Source organism: Cucumis melo, chromosome 3 (assembly GCF_025177605.1).
Source record: "Cucumis melo cultivar AY chromosome 3, USDA_Cmelo_AY_1.0, whole genome shotgun sequence".
NCBI classification, from domain to species: domain Eukaryota; kingdom Viridiplantae; phylum Streptophyta; class Magnoliopsida; order Cucurbitales; family Cucurbitaceae; genus Cucumis; species Cucumis melo.
In genome coordinates this window covers 23,149,145-23,166,211 of record NC_066859.1, presented here as the reverse complement: position 1 = coordinate 23,166,211, position 17,067 = coordinate 23,149,145, and the positions used below count along the sequence as shown (strand labels likewise).

General features: G+C 32.5%; 1 protein-coding gene and 1 long non-coding RNA gene across 2 annotated transcripts; both read left to right on the top strand.

Moving 5' to 3' along the window:
* Nucleotides 1-1,561: 1,561 nt before the first annotated feature.
* LOC103496470 (uncharacterized) lies at nt 1,562-5,429 on the top strand. The gene is made up of 2 exons (XR_539145.3): nt 1,562-1,900; nt 5,195-5,429. It is a non-coding gene; the product is annotated as an uncharacterized LOC103496470 (long non-coding RNA).
* Nucleotides 5,430-15,694: 10,265 nt separating this feature from the next.
* On the top strand, nt 15,695-16,294 carry LOC103496643 (glycine-rich cell wall structural protein 2-like). The gene has a single exon (XM_008458581.2). The coding sequence runs from the start codon at nt 15,695-15,697 to the stop codon at nt 16,292-16,294; it is 600 nt and encodes a 199-aa protein (XP_008456803.2).
* Nucleotides 16,295-17,067: the final 773 nt, after the last annotated feature.

The window sequence follows — 17,067 nt, the reverse complement described above, 5'->3', positions numbered from 1 at the left end:
AGGATAGATAATGCATGTGTTTATCTATGAATTTTACATGTGGGCGGTTTCAGGCAAAACTTGTGAATTGCTATAGAATGTTATATGATCAAGTGAAACTATATGTTATCTTTCGCTGTAGATTGGTTCATGTGGTCGGTTTAAGGAGATCCTCTTCTCAAGCTCATAGCAGTAGATTGGTTCAAAGTTGATAAAAGCTTTGATGGCATTGCATTGCATCCCCGAAATTTAGTTGAGGTATTTTTGCTGCATTTTTATTTTTTTGTCTACAAATAGTATAAACCCCTAACATAATCTATGTCGTACTGTATTCTTAATCTTAATCACCGTATTTTTCATTTACCAAAAGTAGCATGTTTGATGCCTTTCAGTGTACATGTGGAATTTACATGATGTAATTGAAGGAAGACATGAGCTCTAACTGATTGTTGTTAAGTAATTTCACCTTAGAAATTGTCTATTTCTATAACTTCATTGTTGTTCGGGTCAATCATAGAATCATGTAATCTTTTGTTGCGCTAGGAAAAAGGTTTGTTATCTTCACACCATAAAGTTAGGTGACTGCATTTTTGTTACTGTGCTATTAATAAATCACTACTAAAAATCCAAAAGTTTTCAGAAGAATGAAGGTGTATAAGAAATGTGCAATTGTTGCACAGCTTGCTGTTTGGTTGCTCATTTGCCTTTATATTTGTTTGTCTATACCAAATTTCTATGAAGTATCAATCAAATGTTTCTTTTACCCAAAAATCTCACGCTCGCTATATATTATCAATCAAATGTTTCTTTTACTCGAAAAGCAAAAAAATCACACACACATGCTATAAATACTTACAGCCTATACTAACTCTTAGTTGTTACAACTTACATTTCCATTTCTACTCCTCCCTCTCTTAAACTTTAACTTTGAAGCCAATAAGTTCACTAACACCCAGCAGCTTAATGCCTAGGTGAAAGAGAAAAAGGAAACAGATACAACTTTCAAAGGGTTGTTAATTGGAGAACATTTCTAGTTGACAGTTTGCCAAAAGATATTTAGTTTTCTCTCCTTGGAAGTCCCATGCTTACTTAAAAGAGTAGGCCATATTGAGTCAAATTTCCTTCCAATAACTTTGAGGAAGAAGTTTTATTTCTTAAACTTATTCTGAATCAGAAAACAAGAAATGAGTACTAAAGAGGCCAAGGGAATTGTCTTTTATTTTTATTTTTATTTTTTTGGGTGGGGAGGGGGGTTCCATATGAGCTGTAAAGGGAAAAAATGGAAATGTGATATTTCAATAATCGATGAAATGACTATGCCCGAGCTTTTCATGCTACTAAGTTCATTAACCCACTCTTGGTGAATATTCTTTCGTACCTCTTTGCTTGTTAGTGGTGTTAAAACTTTACTCTCAAAATATCAGAGGTGTTGGAATTGGGGAGAACTGCAAGTGATGTTTTAGCTATGTGGATACAGCTACAGTCCTAGTGACGTTTTAGCTACTAGATGTTGTATGTTCTTGTAGTGCTTGTTAGGAATCTAAAGATTAAATGGTTTATTTTGATATCATTACAACAAACTTCTCCTATTATTGCTTCATAGGATAGCCCTTAAAAAAAAGTTATTAAAACCCCTAAATTTTGGGCTGCAAAAACAATGGGAAATTGAAAATAGGGAATATTTATAAGATCAAAGGGAAAATCAATACATGGGGGAAATCGAAAGAGGGGAAATCTAAAAAAACCCATAAAGCCCAAATTCCCTCTCCACAAGCACCGATTGGAACATAATCTCTGCGCCTTCTTCCTCAATTCGATGAACTGATCAGTTGTGCTTCTTCTTCTTCTTCAAGAATTTGGACTTGCGCTCTTTCACTCCTTCACTCACTGCATTGGTCATAGCTGTTGGAGATGAGATCCTGTAAGTCTCTCATTAGTACCACATAATTAGTTGCTAAATGTCTCCATTCCCCCAAGTAAGCTGTTTACTTTATTTTCAATACTAATGGAAGTAAACCTTTGTGAATTAGTTTTGCTAAAGCTTGAGCTTTCTATTTTTGTTTCTTATTTTTTAGCTCTTGACAAACGTGATCATGTGGAGGAAATGTTGTTCTTTTGCTACTAGTTTATTCGTTAGGAGATTATTGGTTAATGAGGTTTCTAGGTCTTCTTCTCCGGTTTATTATGGAACTTTAAGGCTTTCTGTCGAAGTTTCCTTCATTCCATCACCCCCTGTACGATTCTCCAGGTTGTTTTGTATAGGAGTTGCTTTGTTTTCGTCGTCTGTGGATTCTGAGAATTTTACTGGAGTTCGTCGTGATGTGGATAAAAGTGAGAGTGGTGGTGGCCCTGGTATTAGGTCTGTGAATGAAGAATCTAGTAATGGAATTGGGGGAGAGGCGATTTCGTTTGGGGAAGCAAAGAGGTTGATGAGATTGGTTAATGTTGAGGCGTTGGAGATGAAATTGAGGACTGATGGGAAGGAGGTGATTAGATATTCATAGTGAAGGAGTTGATACAATTATTGAACAGAATAGAACTTGTGATTTTTAATAGAAAACTTAAGAAATAAAATCAAGAAAGAAAGTTGCAGGAACGGATGGGAGAAAGAATGAGTGTCGGTTCTCGAAGATGCATATAGGCAGACACTTTGAAATGTTTATATCACTCATTATTTCTTTTTTTATTTTTGTTGTCGTAAAATTATATGATGCATGTAGACTCTTTTTACTTGATGAAGATGGGGGATGTGATTAATGCCACTGGGTGCAACAGGTATGTTTCAAATACAAATAGTTTCTATGAAACAACCACTTCAAATATAAGATCCTGATGAGTTAGAAAATATGTTTCTCTTATTTTTTTTATTGAATCGTTTTAACAAATGATGATGCTCATATAGTTGGGGGACTTAGAAAATATTGTAACTCTAACCAATAACAAAAATTGGTCGGTCGTTCGAACTGAAATAAGGGTTGTATTTCAGAGACCCTAATTGGAATCCATCATTGAAGAATCTAATTTGAGAGGCTTGTTCTTATTTGTAATTGGTTTTTGCATTTGGGGTTTTTTGTTTGCTTAATTGTAGTTGATATTTACGTGCAACATGAAATCTAATGGTTTTTAGGGTTATCTTTGAATTGTTTAGGGATTGGATTTATGTTTCTCTCTAAAGGTGAAATAAAGGTGTTGTGTGTTGTGTTCTGTTCTAATTTCTTATCATTATTAACATATTGAGTTCCTAAAATAGATGGACAATTAAATCTTATCATTATTCAAGGGCATTGAGTGGCATAAGTTGTATCAAATGAAACTTGCGTTTATTCCTGAGGTCAAGGATGAATTAGATACTCAAAATTTTTAGAAGTTTGAAGAGGTATGGGAGTTATTTATCTTCTAAATCTACACCAGAACTACTTCTGCTGCCCCTATGCTAACTTGTTCTGTTCATCTAATTATTGATATCATGATAAGTTGAAAACGAAATTCAAATTTCATCAAAATCATGTCCACGGAGAAAGGTTAGTTTGTCAGATCTGTTCACGTATCATTTCTTTTTTAATTAGAACCATTAGAATTGGTTTTCAAGTTTATTTTACAGTGACAAAAGTTTACTGTGGTCATTCTCTACCTTGCTTCTAAAGTTCCCAGTATGTTGGATGATCTGCTCTTTTTTCTATTATGGCTCAAATCCACTTTGGATAGTTAGTTGAAGATACTTGATAAGATTTTTAGATTTTTCTTCAACTTTCATAACTAGTTTGATTTGAAGTTGGAGAAACGACTTTATTTTAATGTCATAATGAGTAATAGTCCGTAACTTTTGTAATTGAGACAAACAAGGTGTTGGTTGGAACCTTAATGTTTCAATTGCCGACCCTTTGTTTAAAAATGATTGATTTCTTTCTTGAACTTTTGGTTTAATTCTTGCCATTTGGGAATCAGTTCTTAGGGTTATACAAACATTTGGGATGTCAATGGTGTTGGATTATCTCTATTGTCTTCTTTTTGTTTGGGGAAGAATGTTTGGTTAATGTTTTATATCATCCAGTTCTTTATTTAATACAGACTATTTAATAACAATAACAATAACAATAACAATAACAATAAATAACAATAACAATAAATAACAATAACAATAACAAAAACCAAATCAACTTCAAGAGCTAAGGTGGAGAACAACAAGTTTTGTCTCTCTGTTCACGACCGTTGTATTAAAGAAAAGGTTAACAAATATTTAATAGTCACCATCTGCTATCACCTCTTTATGCTGTTCATTTTAATTCATTCTTGTCTAGTGATTAATTTTGTAATTTGTATTCTTATGATCATTATTATAGTGAAATAAAGAGTGAATTAGCCCAACAAGTTAAATTAATTTGTGTTGAAAGATTTTCCACAGCTTTCCCCATTTGATTGTAATTCTTCGTGTCTCTTATATATGAATTTAGGCTTTCCCCATTTGATTGTAACATTGGCTCGTTCTGGTTGGTTATTATCCCGTGATCATAACTTATAGGGATGTTTTTGCTTTTGGGACTTGGTTAGTCTTTTTGCTTCTACATGATATTTTCTTTCATTCCTTTTTTTTTTTTTTTGTAATTATAAAGACAACCTAACTCATATTTATACGAATTGAGCCTCTTTCAATATATTTGACTGTCAATGGATGGTTGTCTTTGCACAAATATAGCATAGCAATGGCTCTATTAATTCATCCTTCTTGCATGGATTTTTCATAACACCGACGAATGAAAATGATGTTGGTTAGGATAGGAGAACTCTATCTTCCAATTCGAATACTGGCTTGCTTTAATTATCTTTTACCCTATTTAATTTTCAAGGTATGGATTGCATTTCTAGATGGTGTTTTAAAATTGAGATGCTTCTTGTTATACCACTGCTCATAGACTTGTACCTTAAGCATTTAGTCTGTGATGAGGAATTAAAAGTTACCCATCTCGTTAATCCTTATGATGTTTGTAGATTGTTCTAGAGTGGAACAATTTAGATAGAGAGATTAAAAATTTGATTTATTATTCTTGATTGGCAAGAACAAATATTGCATATTCAAGTTAAATGTGAGTGGCACAGGACATGCTTATGTGTTATTGAGGTTTAATTTTCGCAACTGTATATGTATTGCTTAGAGCTATTTGATAAAATGTTGCTATGTGAACCCATTTTAATTTGACATTTTTGTATTTTGGTTTAGGTTGTGGAATCCAACTTTGTATTTGAAGCCAAGTTCATCCAAGTCATTGAGTTTCAAGCTTCTTTAAGTATATTTGTGTTTCTTGAACTAGAATTTGTTGAGTATGTGTTACTTTATGATTTGGAGGGGGTTGTGGTAAAGGAAACATTTAAAGATGTTTTCATTAGTTGTTGTGCTGCCTTTAGAAATGTATGAGTTGTATATTATTAAAAAAGTTTAGGAAGTTGCAACTTAATCCATGTTTATCTCTACATAAAGTTCAAGTTAATAGCCAAATAGTCTATAGTGTATGAATAAGGTTGGGCGCCTTATTCTGGGTAAACACTATGGATGCAGCCCGCTCCGTAGTTAGTACAAACGATGTAATCATGAATCGTTCATGTAGAGACATAGGAGTGGGGGCAACCTATGTAAAGGGTTTGCATAAGACTGGAACCACGAAATAGTCACTTTTTGTTATAACACCGTAAACTATAAACTGACTATTTCAATTGTGATGACCTAGGTAACTTGATCTTAATCCTGAACAAACTTTGAACTTCTGTTCATTCGATAGTATCCTTAGATCTGCATAGGTGAGGGCAGCTCATCATCGCTGGCCCAATAAGCCTCCCATTTCAGGGATAAGATCGAGTGGACAGCTAGGGACATAGGGTGCAAGATGGAATTCACTCCTACCCATTTCTGGGATAGTAGATAGGTTGTTCCCTTAAGGACTGAATCCAAGCCTTGAACAAGGGGCCCCACCTTCTCATTGGTCCGAGAAGGATTCAGGTTTATAGGTTGGACCTTAAACCAATTGTTCAATAGTGGATCAGTGGGTCTTAAGGAACAAGATATAATCTCGGGGGTAAAACGGTATTTTGACCCAACCAAAATTACGAACAACCTGTGAAGAATCAACTTACTCATCATGGTTATATCAGGTGGACAGAAATATATCTATAGTGAGGGGAGTGCAACTAAGAGTCTTTAGTTAATGAATGTTGATTAAGCTTAGTCTAAAAGAGTTTAGCCAGTTAATCTCAAATCGTTGAAGCCCATGATCTATAGGTCCATTAGGTTCTCCTACTAGCTCATATGGATTCAACTAAGAACAATATGTTGAAGTAATTCGAATTGTTCGAATTAAGAAAAGAGAGAGAAACCGACAAATAGATATGATATAAGTCGGTAGATATAAACTTTAAGTTTTGTGTTTAAATATGATTTAAATAAATATGGATATAGATTCATATTTATAAACTTGGAAAGTTTTGAAACAGTCAAAGTTGTAAAAGTCAACTTGTTGACTTTTAAATTTGAGAAACAAAACTTTAACTGGATTTATATTCAAATATGATTTGAATTATAGAAAAATGAATGCGGATTCATACTCGGGAGGTTAGAATTAGTTAAGACGGGAAAAATAGTAAAAAATCAAAAAATTGACTTTTGACTATGAAAAGTCAAAGTTTGACTTTGACTTAACTGGTCAAATGACCAAAAAGCTCCTTTGACTAATTACTTTATTAATTAACAGTTAATGGAAAATGTGGCAGATTATTGTGAATTTGAAGCCACTAATTCCATTAAGAGTTAATGGATTAATTTGGTGTTGAGAATTTATGAAATAATTTGCATGTAAAATTTCATATATATACTTCTCATTACAGAATGAGATAAGGATGATGTTTTTCAGAAAAACTACCTAAACGATACACTACCTCCTTCTTTCTCTTGAAGTTTTACTTCACAAACCGAGTCCCACAACTCCATTCTTGGTCTTGAGATTAGTAGGTCAACTAAGTGTTGTCCTTGCTCGTGAATTCAGGCAAAGAAGAAGTTTTGGATTGAAGAAGAAGTTCAGAACTATAAAAGGTAAGTTCATCGTTTACCTCTTATGCTCTTCGCTTAGGTCCATCGCATAGCATATCCATGTTAATTTCTAAATCGTTTAGATGCATATAGAGTAAAGCATGATTCTAAATCTTCCGTTGCAGCATGTCTCTTAATGTTTTCCATCAATCTCATCAAGACACAACAAGCTTCAATTATTTAGATCTAGTGACAATGGATGGTAGGTTGATCATTGTGTTGGGTTGAATGATATTAGTGACTATCTTTTGTGAGAATACTTAATCGCATAAATAACATTTTATATAGGGAAATACAAATCTTTTATGAAAATAACATAAATAACATTTTGATGGTATGACTCTTTCTATATTATAAGAATCATTTTTTGTTATTTGACATTTTATTAGCTAACAATATATGAGATATGAACAATAGCCTTTTAAAGGGATATCATGCACATAATTGGCATGGATATTATATGTTGATGTTGGGAATTGAATAGTGATATTTAAAAAAGTATATTATAGATAAAATATGTGAAAATACTACATTATTATAGCTTTCATTTAAAGGTATGATTAAACTTTTATATTTGTTAAAAAATGTTATTATAAACAATCAACAACTTTTTAAACTTGCTATAAAACGTTTTTCACAGCATTAAACAAACGATATCATAAATCACATAAATAGAATAATACGCTATTAAAAAGATGTTTTTATAACATTTCCAAAACGCTATCAAAATGCATGCTTTTTGTAGCTTTTATAAAACTCTATTAAAATCTAGACTTTTAATTACGTGGGCTATCACGACTTTTGGTAGAATGCTATAAAATGTCTACAGTAGCGTTTTTAGTCAGATATCATAGACCTTTTTTCCTCTAATGTATTATTTGTAGAATGATTAAAGTCATATCAGATTGAAAGTTAAGTGATGTGTAGATATATAGCCAGGCGGCCGTTGAAGGTTGAAGACTGAGAAGGTGTTTAGGATTTCTTATTTAAGTCTTGTATTAGGATCTTTTTTCATGTACTGTTGTAGAATGTATATATATAAACACAATATTAAGATTTCATTTTGTGTATACAAACGTAAAAGACAAATATTATAGTTTCTAAAATAATATTAATTTTATTGATTTTTTGTCGTGAGAAAAGTATTAAATTTTATTAATCTATTAAGTTTTCTCAACTTCTAACCACACTCCCCCCCCCCCCCCCCCCACGACCGAGAAAAGTATTTATGTGCATCTTGGGCAACTTAACATAACATCTATCTTATTTAAGAAGACTCGAAATAAAACTTAAGAACCAAAATTGACCGATTTGTTTTTGTAAAAAGTCCCAAAAAGAGTCAAAATAAAACTTGAGCCAAAATTCACTGATGTTTAAACAATTTGGATATATAAGTGTAATTACCCAAAATGAATTAACTTATGCAATGAAGAGAGACACCAATTAGTATTTTCCCAAAGGTTTAGAAGATTTGTAACATTCTTAGTCAAAATTAAAAATTACATAAATTTGCAATACCTATCATCATTCGATCAGGAACAAATAATATATATCGTTAGAATTAGTGAGCTTAACCCTTAGAGTATTTTTGGAAAGTATATGGAAGATTTTTCCTACTTCCTAAAATCGGTCAATTTTGGCTTACCCAAAATTTGCAATACCTCTCATCCACATATTTTTGAAAAGTTCAGCTGGTTAGAACTTTTCACTTTTGGCCTAACCAAAGCCATATCTGCCTTGCCCTTAGAGTTCAGTCGGTTAGGTTAAGTAGAATGCATGCAATTCTAGTGGAATGTTCTTATAAAAAATTAAAGTTTGCTGAGTTTGAGATTGTATATGGAAATTACTGTCTTTTTTCCCTTAAAATTTTGATGAAATTGCATTTCTTTTTTATTTGAGTCAGATTCGTATTTTGAATCTTGAAAATTTTCTTAATTCATGTTTTTGTAATGTTGAATGAGTGAAACAGTGTTAGGGTCTGAAATCTTAGAGGAATGTTGGGATGAGGATTTAGGAATTAATTTCTCTTTCTTAGAAGAATCAGAAGGTCTTCTTCTCTGTTTCCAATCATTTGTGGTAATCTTGTAAGTTCTTTAATTTTCGATGGAAATTCTAGGATACTCTGAGGTAATTCTTGCTTTCTTAATAGGTTTTGTTGCTTGTTTTCATGCCATTGTTGAGTGTTTCTTGGTTGATTATCAACTATTATTCCAATTGGATCTAAAACCCAATAGTCCATACCCAAAGTGAAATCTTTTTGTATAATTAAGAGATTCTTCCACGTTAATTTTGTATTTACTACATAGGTGCTCTATCTTGAAACGCAAATGACTCAACTTAAGTTACTCTCCACCTTACAGTCATGCAAATCTCAGATCTCTCAAAAGTTTTCCTCTTTTGTTTCAATTGTACATTAGAGAAGAAATAGAAGATTTCTAAAGGTAAGTAGAAGAAGATGAAGAGAAAGGTTAGTGAAAGAAGAAAAAACACAAAGGTTAACTGGTTCTGTTAGGTTTATCTTCTTTATTGTTTTTCAATCTGTGTTAAGAATTTTACTAAATGAACTCTCTCTCAACTTCATTTATGACTTCTTTTGCATGTAGAAATTTAAAGGATGTGCTTCAACAATGAGCCTAATGGTTACATCAGAAAATAGGTATTTTGTTTTGATTTCTTTTTGTTTAACCAACTTGGTTAGCATGTCGAAGCATTGCTAGAGGTATGGATCTTGACAACATAGGTTTCTGTTTTCTCAATTTTTTTCTAATGAAGTGATGCCTATTATCTATGTGTTTTATTAAGTTGTGAAACTGGTGATTCTTAGTTAGATATATTATGCTCTAGCTATCACAATATATTTTGATTTTTGCTTGTTTGATTCTGAAATCATTCAATAACTCTTTTTGTCTCAAAGTTTGAAATCTCCACATCACATTTGACTTATGGAGGTTTTCAATAATTTATCAATTTTATTTTATTTTCAAAAAATCTCAAAGATACATACATACATACATACATACATACATACATACATACATACATACATACATACGAGATTTTATGAGTGGAAATTATTAAATTCTAACTCTCTTCTATTTTTAGTTCATGAGAATGTACCTTAATTTTCAACGTTAATAAATAAATATATATATATATATAGTATACGATAATTGATATGATTTTTCATTCTAAATTTGAGAGATTCAATCTTTTATTCCCACAATTATTATACTAAAAAATAGAGAAGTGAAAAAAAATAAAAGTGTCTTTTACTAGACAAAAAGTAATTATTAAAACTAAAAGGTTCTTTACGTGACCTTTGTTTGAATTGTTAAATCGGATGTGGATTGAAACCAAATGAAAGAAAAAGATTGCTTATTTAGAATAAAAGAGACAGAAAAAAAAGATGAAGATCACCAAATCTGTAGCTATGTAAAGTATTTTAAGGATTGAAAACACATTCACAAATAGAAGATTTTAGTTTCGAAATCAATTACCCACGTTCAAATTTTATATCCAAAAGTTTAATTTCATAACCGTTTAAAAGTTAGAAAGAAAAATAAAATAGATGTATTTTTTTGCATGACAGCAATTATCCAAACCTATCCGATGAGACAGACAACGATACAAAAAAAAAAAAAAAAAAAAAAATCCTAATTTATTCCTTGGTTAATCAAATTTTAAGAAATTTCTCGACCATATAAAAATTAATTTAGAATTTTCTATATTAAATGTGTTGCTTTTAATATATTTTAATTCCAAATGAACCACTATAAATTTGTCCTATAAAAATAATAATATTTTATGAACAAAGATATAATTAAACTATTCCATATACTTTTTTTAGTGTTTAAAGTTAAAATATCACAACATTGTCATCTAGTTTTTGAAGTTAAACATTACAACACTTAAAGAAAGTTCTAGATATTAAAATACATTGAAAATATGAGATTATTAATTGATATGTGTGTGTGTGAATGTGATTATATAAACTCTCCACAATATATTTATGTAAAAAAAAAAAGAAAAAAAAAGGAGAGAGAGAGTACTCACAGATTATTGGGGCTGGATGGTCAAACATTGACCTCAACATGCTTGGAGACGTCATCACTATACTATGGATCCTGTGAAGTTATCGAAATGCTATCAATATTATATTAGTGAGGAGATGCCTTCATTCACCCAAATATGTAGGAAAATCAACACTCACGTCAACATTGGTGGTGTTGATGAGCTCCAAAAAGCATCCCCTTTTGTTCGACAACTCAGAGTCATGGTGCCATGGATCCCTCCTAGTTGGAACTCTTGAAAATTGGACAAAACTGCCTCTTGGAACACTCACTGTCTTGCGATGGTACTGGGTTTCTAGTTCGTGACTCTCTAATTAGTTCTTTAATTTGTGCGGGATACAAGAAAAGCAATTGAGAATAGCTGATTAAAATATCTTGGAAGCCCAAACTATTGTTGAATGCCTTAAAAGCATGACAACTCTTAATCTAATGTGTCCGCCTTCCATTGTTGTTGAATATGATGCCTATAGGGTGGTTAAGTACCTAAATCACGAGGAAGAAGATTTTATGAATTGAAAAATTCAATTAATGAAGCCTTGTATCGTTCTTTAGTTCCCTCCTCGATTTCTTTTTTTTTTTTTTTTTTTTTTTTTTGTAATAGAAAAGGGAATCAAGCTGCTCATTGCATCATCGATACTGCAGCTAGTTTGAGGGTTCCTTTTGTGTAAGTCCGCCCTTCTCTTCAAGAGTTGAGAGATTTTGGGACTATGCTTTTCCTTAGTGATTAGTAAATTTTGTATTGGATGGGGTTTCTATGTAGTTGACCCGATTCGTTTTCCTTCTCCATAAAAAAAAACTCACAATATTCATATAAAATAACAAATATGTAACTTCTTTTTATTCGGTGAGATTTGTAAAGTCGTACCGTGGGTTATACATATATATACACACACATAAGATAGATTCTAAATCTAGGGGAAGGAGGCAAGAATAATGATTCTAAAAACTTAAGCTTGTAAAACTTACTTCCTTCCTTCGTTCATTCGTTTTCAAGTATTTCTATGTTACATTTTAGGATTGTTTTTAAAATCAAATCAAAAATTTAAAATATATATATATATATAGTTTTCAAAAATATACTTTTGGTCTTAGAGTTTGACTAAGATTTCAACCATTATTGTGTTAATTACAAAATATGCATACTATAAGAGGATGAAAGGTAATAAGCTTAATTTTTAAAAACCAAAATTAATAGTTATCAAATGAGATCTAAATTCTTAAATATCAAACCCGTTTAAGCTTGAAAAAATTTTATTTTTAGTTATTTGCCAAAACAAGATGGGGTAGCACTCCTTACGATATGTTTAGAGGGTATTTGACAACCCACATATAATTGAGTTGGGTGGATAAAAGAAACTCACCCACCGTTTGTATACACCAACAAGTGAAAAAGTTTATTATTTTGTTATTTTCATTAGCTCACATTTTTTATCTCGTTATTCGTATTAGCTTATATTTCTCACGTCTCTGTTCGAGTCAGTCTCTCAATTACTATTCTACCTATACTTTTACTGATTAGCAACAAAAGATGAAGAAAAAAGAAAAAAAGAAAAAGGAAGAATCCTCCGCAAACTCCTGTGCAAAAATCAGCTTCCCCTGTTAACTCTTCGTCATTCTAAAGCTCTTCATCTTATTCTTTCCAACTTTGCATCTTCCACCTTTGTTTCGACAATTGCACAAAACTTCTTTATCCCTTCCATTCACCTCTCATCTTATTTGCAAACCCATCTCCTCCTGCAGTGTTCAACCAGCATTCAACTACCTTCCATTATTCTATCTTATCTTTTAGAATTATTACCAAATTAAATGAGACCTAAATAATACATCCAATACATATCATTAAAGTTGGTGTGAGATGAGGGTATAACAATTAAAAAAAAAAAAAAAAACCAAAAAATTCTTAAATATCAAATCGGTTTGCTATATTTCAAGAACTTTTATTTTTGGTTATTTATCAAAACAACATGCTGTATCCAATCCTCACAATATCTTAAGAGACCAACAACCCAGATCAACAAAAACACTAGAACAAACATTAATGGCAGCATATATTAGTGAAGTGGTCATACTTTGTAGGCTTGTAGACATGAAAATTTAAGTTGGCAAAGGACAATAAAGAAAGAATATGATTTTGGGTATAGCAATTTCCCACTTAGTGCATATGTGCTGTTCTTTTCTCCACACCAACTTCTAGAACCATCTTAGTGCTTGCTGCCTCTCAATCTGTCGATGCATCATTTTTAGAGGACTTACAAGATACATAAATTAAACAATATCCTCTAATTAATGGTCATTTGATTAAGCCTTTTTATATTAAATAATTAAAGGCTCTAATGAAAATATGTTACTTATCCAAGAAGTACACTCCTACATGTAATTGCTCTAGAAAACACAAGTGTACCCAAATTTTTTAAAACCTAAACCCTTTAGACTACTCCCAAATGAATATTTATTTGTACATTACTTTAATATTATATCCTTCTACAAATAATCTAAGACACAAGTGGTTGACCATTTAAGAACTCAAGCTTTAAAAATGAATAATTTAACAATGGTAAGAAACTCACACCAACCACTATCCTTCTTGCTTACAACTAATAATCATGATGATCAACTCCAATTTAATCACCAAACCATCATTTAGGAGTAAAAAGGAGATATATTCTCAATAAATGGTTAAAAGATTAAGGTTCAATAGATACAGTCACCTACTTAAAATTTAATTTCCTACATGTTTTATTGACACTAAATATTATAAGGTTAAATATAGTGACACAACAGGATATATGCATATTAACTAGGGTTGGAAACAAGGTTAAGATGGGGTACTTACCATCATCCTGACTCGTTCCAATCATTTGAAGGCGAAGACTTGAGAGAATCGAAGTTTTGTAAGATTAATCTACACATATAAGTTGCACATTAAAAATAAAAATCAATCAAAGTTTAAACCTAAACAATGGCAATGAGAATTTTCACACAATAAGTCAAAAAGAATTATAGAGTAAGTGGGGATGGTAAATAAGAATCATGATTGCAACCAAGCTATGATTAAAGGCAGAGAGCATGCAAGTGAGGGAGACTGAAGTAAGTATGATGCCATTTGTCACACCAAGCTTGGATTTGAAGAAAGAAGAATTTGAGTGGGATTTTGACAAGGGTAGGTGAGTCAATTGGAATTTGTGGCTTAGGAAGTAAAAGCCAAAAGAGAAAACCAAGATATGCAATACAAGTGGCAATGTATAAGATGTTTCATTTCTTAAAAAATATATCATCAAACCGTTTGAAGCATTATCAAAGCCAAAATGGGGACTGCATTTATCAAAAGATGCACCAAATTGTTAAGCTATTCGGCATTGGCATGACATCTAAAAACAACCATAAGGTAGAAGAGTTTGTAACAACTGAAAATATATTAACAATTCAATCAGGTTGCATATTGTCAAAATATTATTAAAGCTTTGACGTAGCTTCTATAATTTGATTACATATTGTCACATGACAAGTTATAATTGAACAACTTATGAAATATACAAAAAAACGGTGTTATCCATGATATATCTAAATACTTTTCTATAACTTCTGATAGTGAACGTTCTTCTTTCAATATAATTCATACACAGCTAGGAAGGCTCAAATTTCAAGCTTAAAGAAAAGTATATGATATCTCATCTTATTAATCTCATTTCCAATCTCTCTTTTTAAGGTTTCTCCACAAGTCAAAAGTGGAAGTACCATGATTATATAATTTATTTCCCCTTCTTTTTCCCATATTCATAAGTCAATAGTGGTGCGAGTATCTACCTACCAAGTGCTACCATCCTTTATGCAATGCCATTTCAACATATACAAGAGCTTTCTATTGCACAATCTTTTATTATAATATTTATCAACATATATCGAAGAAAAATGGTAGAAAGATTTGAATCTTTTAATCTCAAAAAACATAACATTTCTTTGTTACGATAAACACTCTAAATCATATAATTTTTATAAAGTTACGATATGAAATAATGAAATTCGACCTTCAAACTATGATTAAAAAGAAAAAGGGATAAAAAACCTACTAGTTTTTCAAAGAAATACATGAATTTTAGCTTTTGAAACTAATTATTTCACCTAATTATTCGACCATAAATTATACGAATTCAGAGCTTAGGCATTTTAAACTAAGAACAATATATAGCACATTACGTTGTTTTATGCACACATGTACAAATTAACCAATTCTACTTTCATTTCATTATCCATTAATTAATAATACTTATGAACATTTTAGCCCACTAAAAGTGTCACTAGCAACAGCACCACCGTCCGTCCACCGGCGACCCCACCACCACCAAAAACAGATACACGTTTTTCAATCATCATAATCACAGTGTGAAAAATATAATAATTCAAATTTCGATAATCTTTTCAGAGGCTTACCTTTTCCGAATTCCTATATAAAGGGAAGCTTCCGCTCCAAATTTTCTCATCAATCAACGAATCGGATTACCAGTTGAGTTGTTTCTGATAAAGAGATTGAAGAACATTAATTCTGATCAAAACCCCTTTCGTTTGAGATTTAAAAATGGCGTGGAACAGAGCGATTGGGACTACATTGTTGGCTTTGTTCCTCGTGGACCTCGCTTTCGCCGCCCGAACGCCAAGGAAAGGGTTCGGTGAAGGAGGGGGCTGGGGAGGGGGTGGCGGAAGCGGCGGCGGTGGAGGAGGTGGACTGTTTCCTGGTTCGGGTTACGGTTTTGGTTCGGGCGGAGGGGAAGGATACGGTGAGGGAGAAGGCGACGGAGCGTTCGGCAGAGGCGGGGGTGGCGGTGGAGGAAGCGGTGGTGGAGGTGGGGGAGGAACAGGAGGGTTCGGATCTGGATTCGGAGCTGGAAGCGGCTCAGGATTTGGAAAAGGCGGTGGAGGCGGAGGCGGCGGGGGAAGAGGAGGAGGAGGAGGCGGAGGATCCGGAGGATCCGGAGGAGGAAATGGATCAGGATACGGCTCGGGATACGGTAGCGGAGGTGGATATGGAAGTGGAGGCGGCAGAGGAGGCGGTGGAGGAGGAGGAGGCGGCGGCGGTGGTGGCGGAGGTTCCACAGGGAATGGCTCCGGGTTTGGTTCTGGATACGGATCGGGGTACGGATCCGGACGTGGAGGATGGGAAGAAGAAATGTCGCCATGAAAGCAAATGTTGGACAGAAATAATCAGTTCTGTAACCATAGTTAGTTAATTGCATTTGGCATCGGATTGAAGAAGAAATACGAATAAAGGCTGCGGCGGAGCCATTGACTGCTTCCAAAGGAGGTTGGGAGTGGTGAGGCTGCGTTACAGAATATAGTGTGTAGCGTTTTCGGTTTTGTCTTAATTTATTTCATCCATGCATGCATATTTATATGTTTTAATTAATGTCACGTTACGTTGTAATATAAAGGCAGTATCATGTTAGATACCATACTATTTATAAATATAATCATATTTTAGTCTATACAATTAATGTCTAAACTAAAAGTGGGCATGACATGACTACATAATATATAACGGGACTTATTTTACACTGTCCCTATGTTTTTTTTAATAGTTTGGTCGATTAATGTTTGATGTTTTAAAATCAAAACTAATAATAGTTGTTAAGTTATATTCGATTGAACTTCAAAACAAGGCAAAGGCCTTGTAAAATTGGGAGATTTTTCTAAAAAAAATATTATTAGAGTGTTATCAGAAAATTATTCATTTTTAAATTTGTAATACGGTGGTTCGAGTTATATTATCATAATTTTTTACTATTTTTCAAACACTTCTTTATTTTTAAAAAAGAAAAATATTCACATGTGGTGAGATTTGGAAGAAAAAATATATAAACAAATGGTAAAAACGCTGAAATTATTTATAAGAATAACCAAATTTCATAATAAATCATAGAAAGTTTGTATTAAACATTAGTGAAATATGTAAAG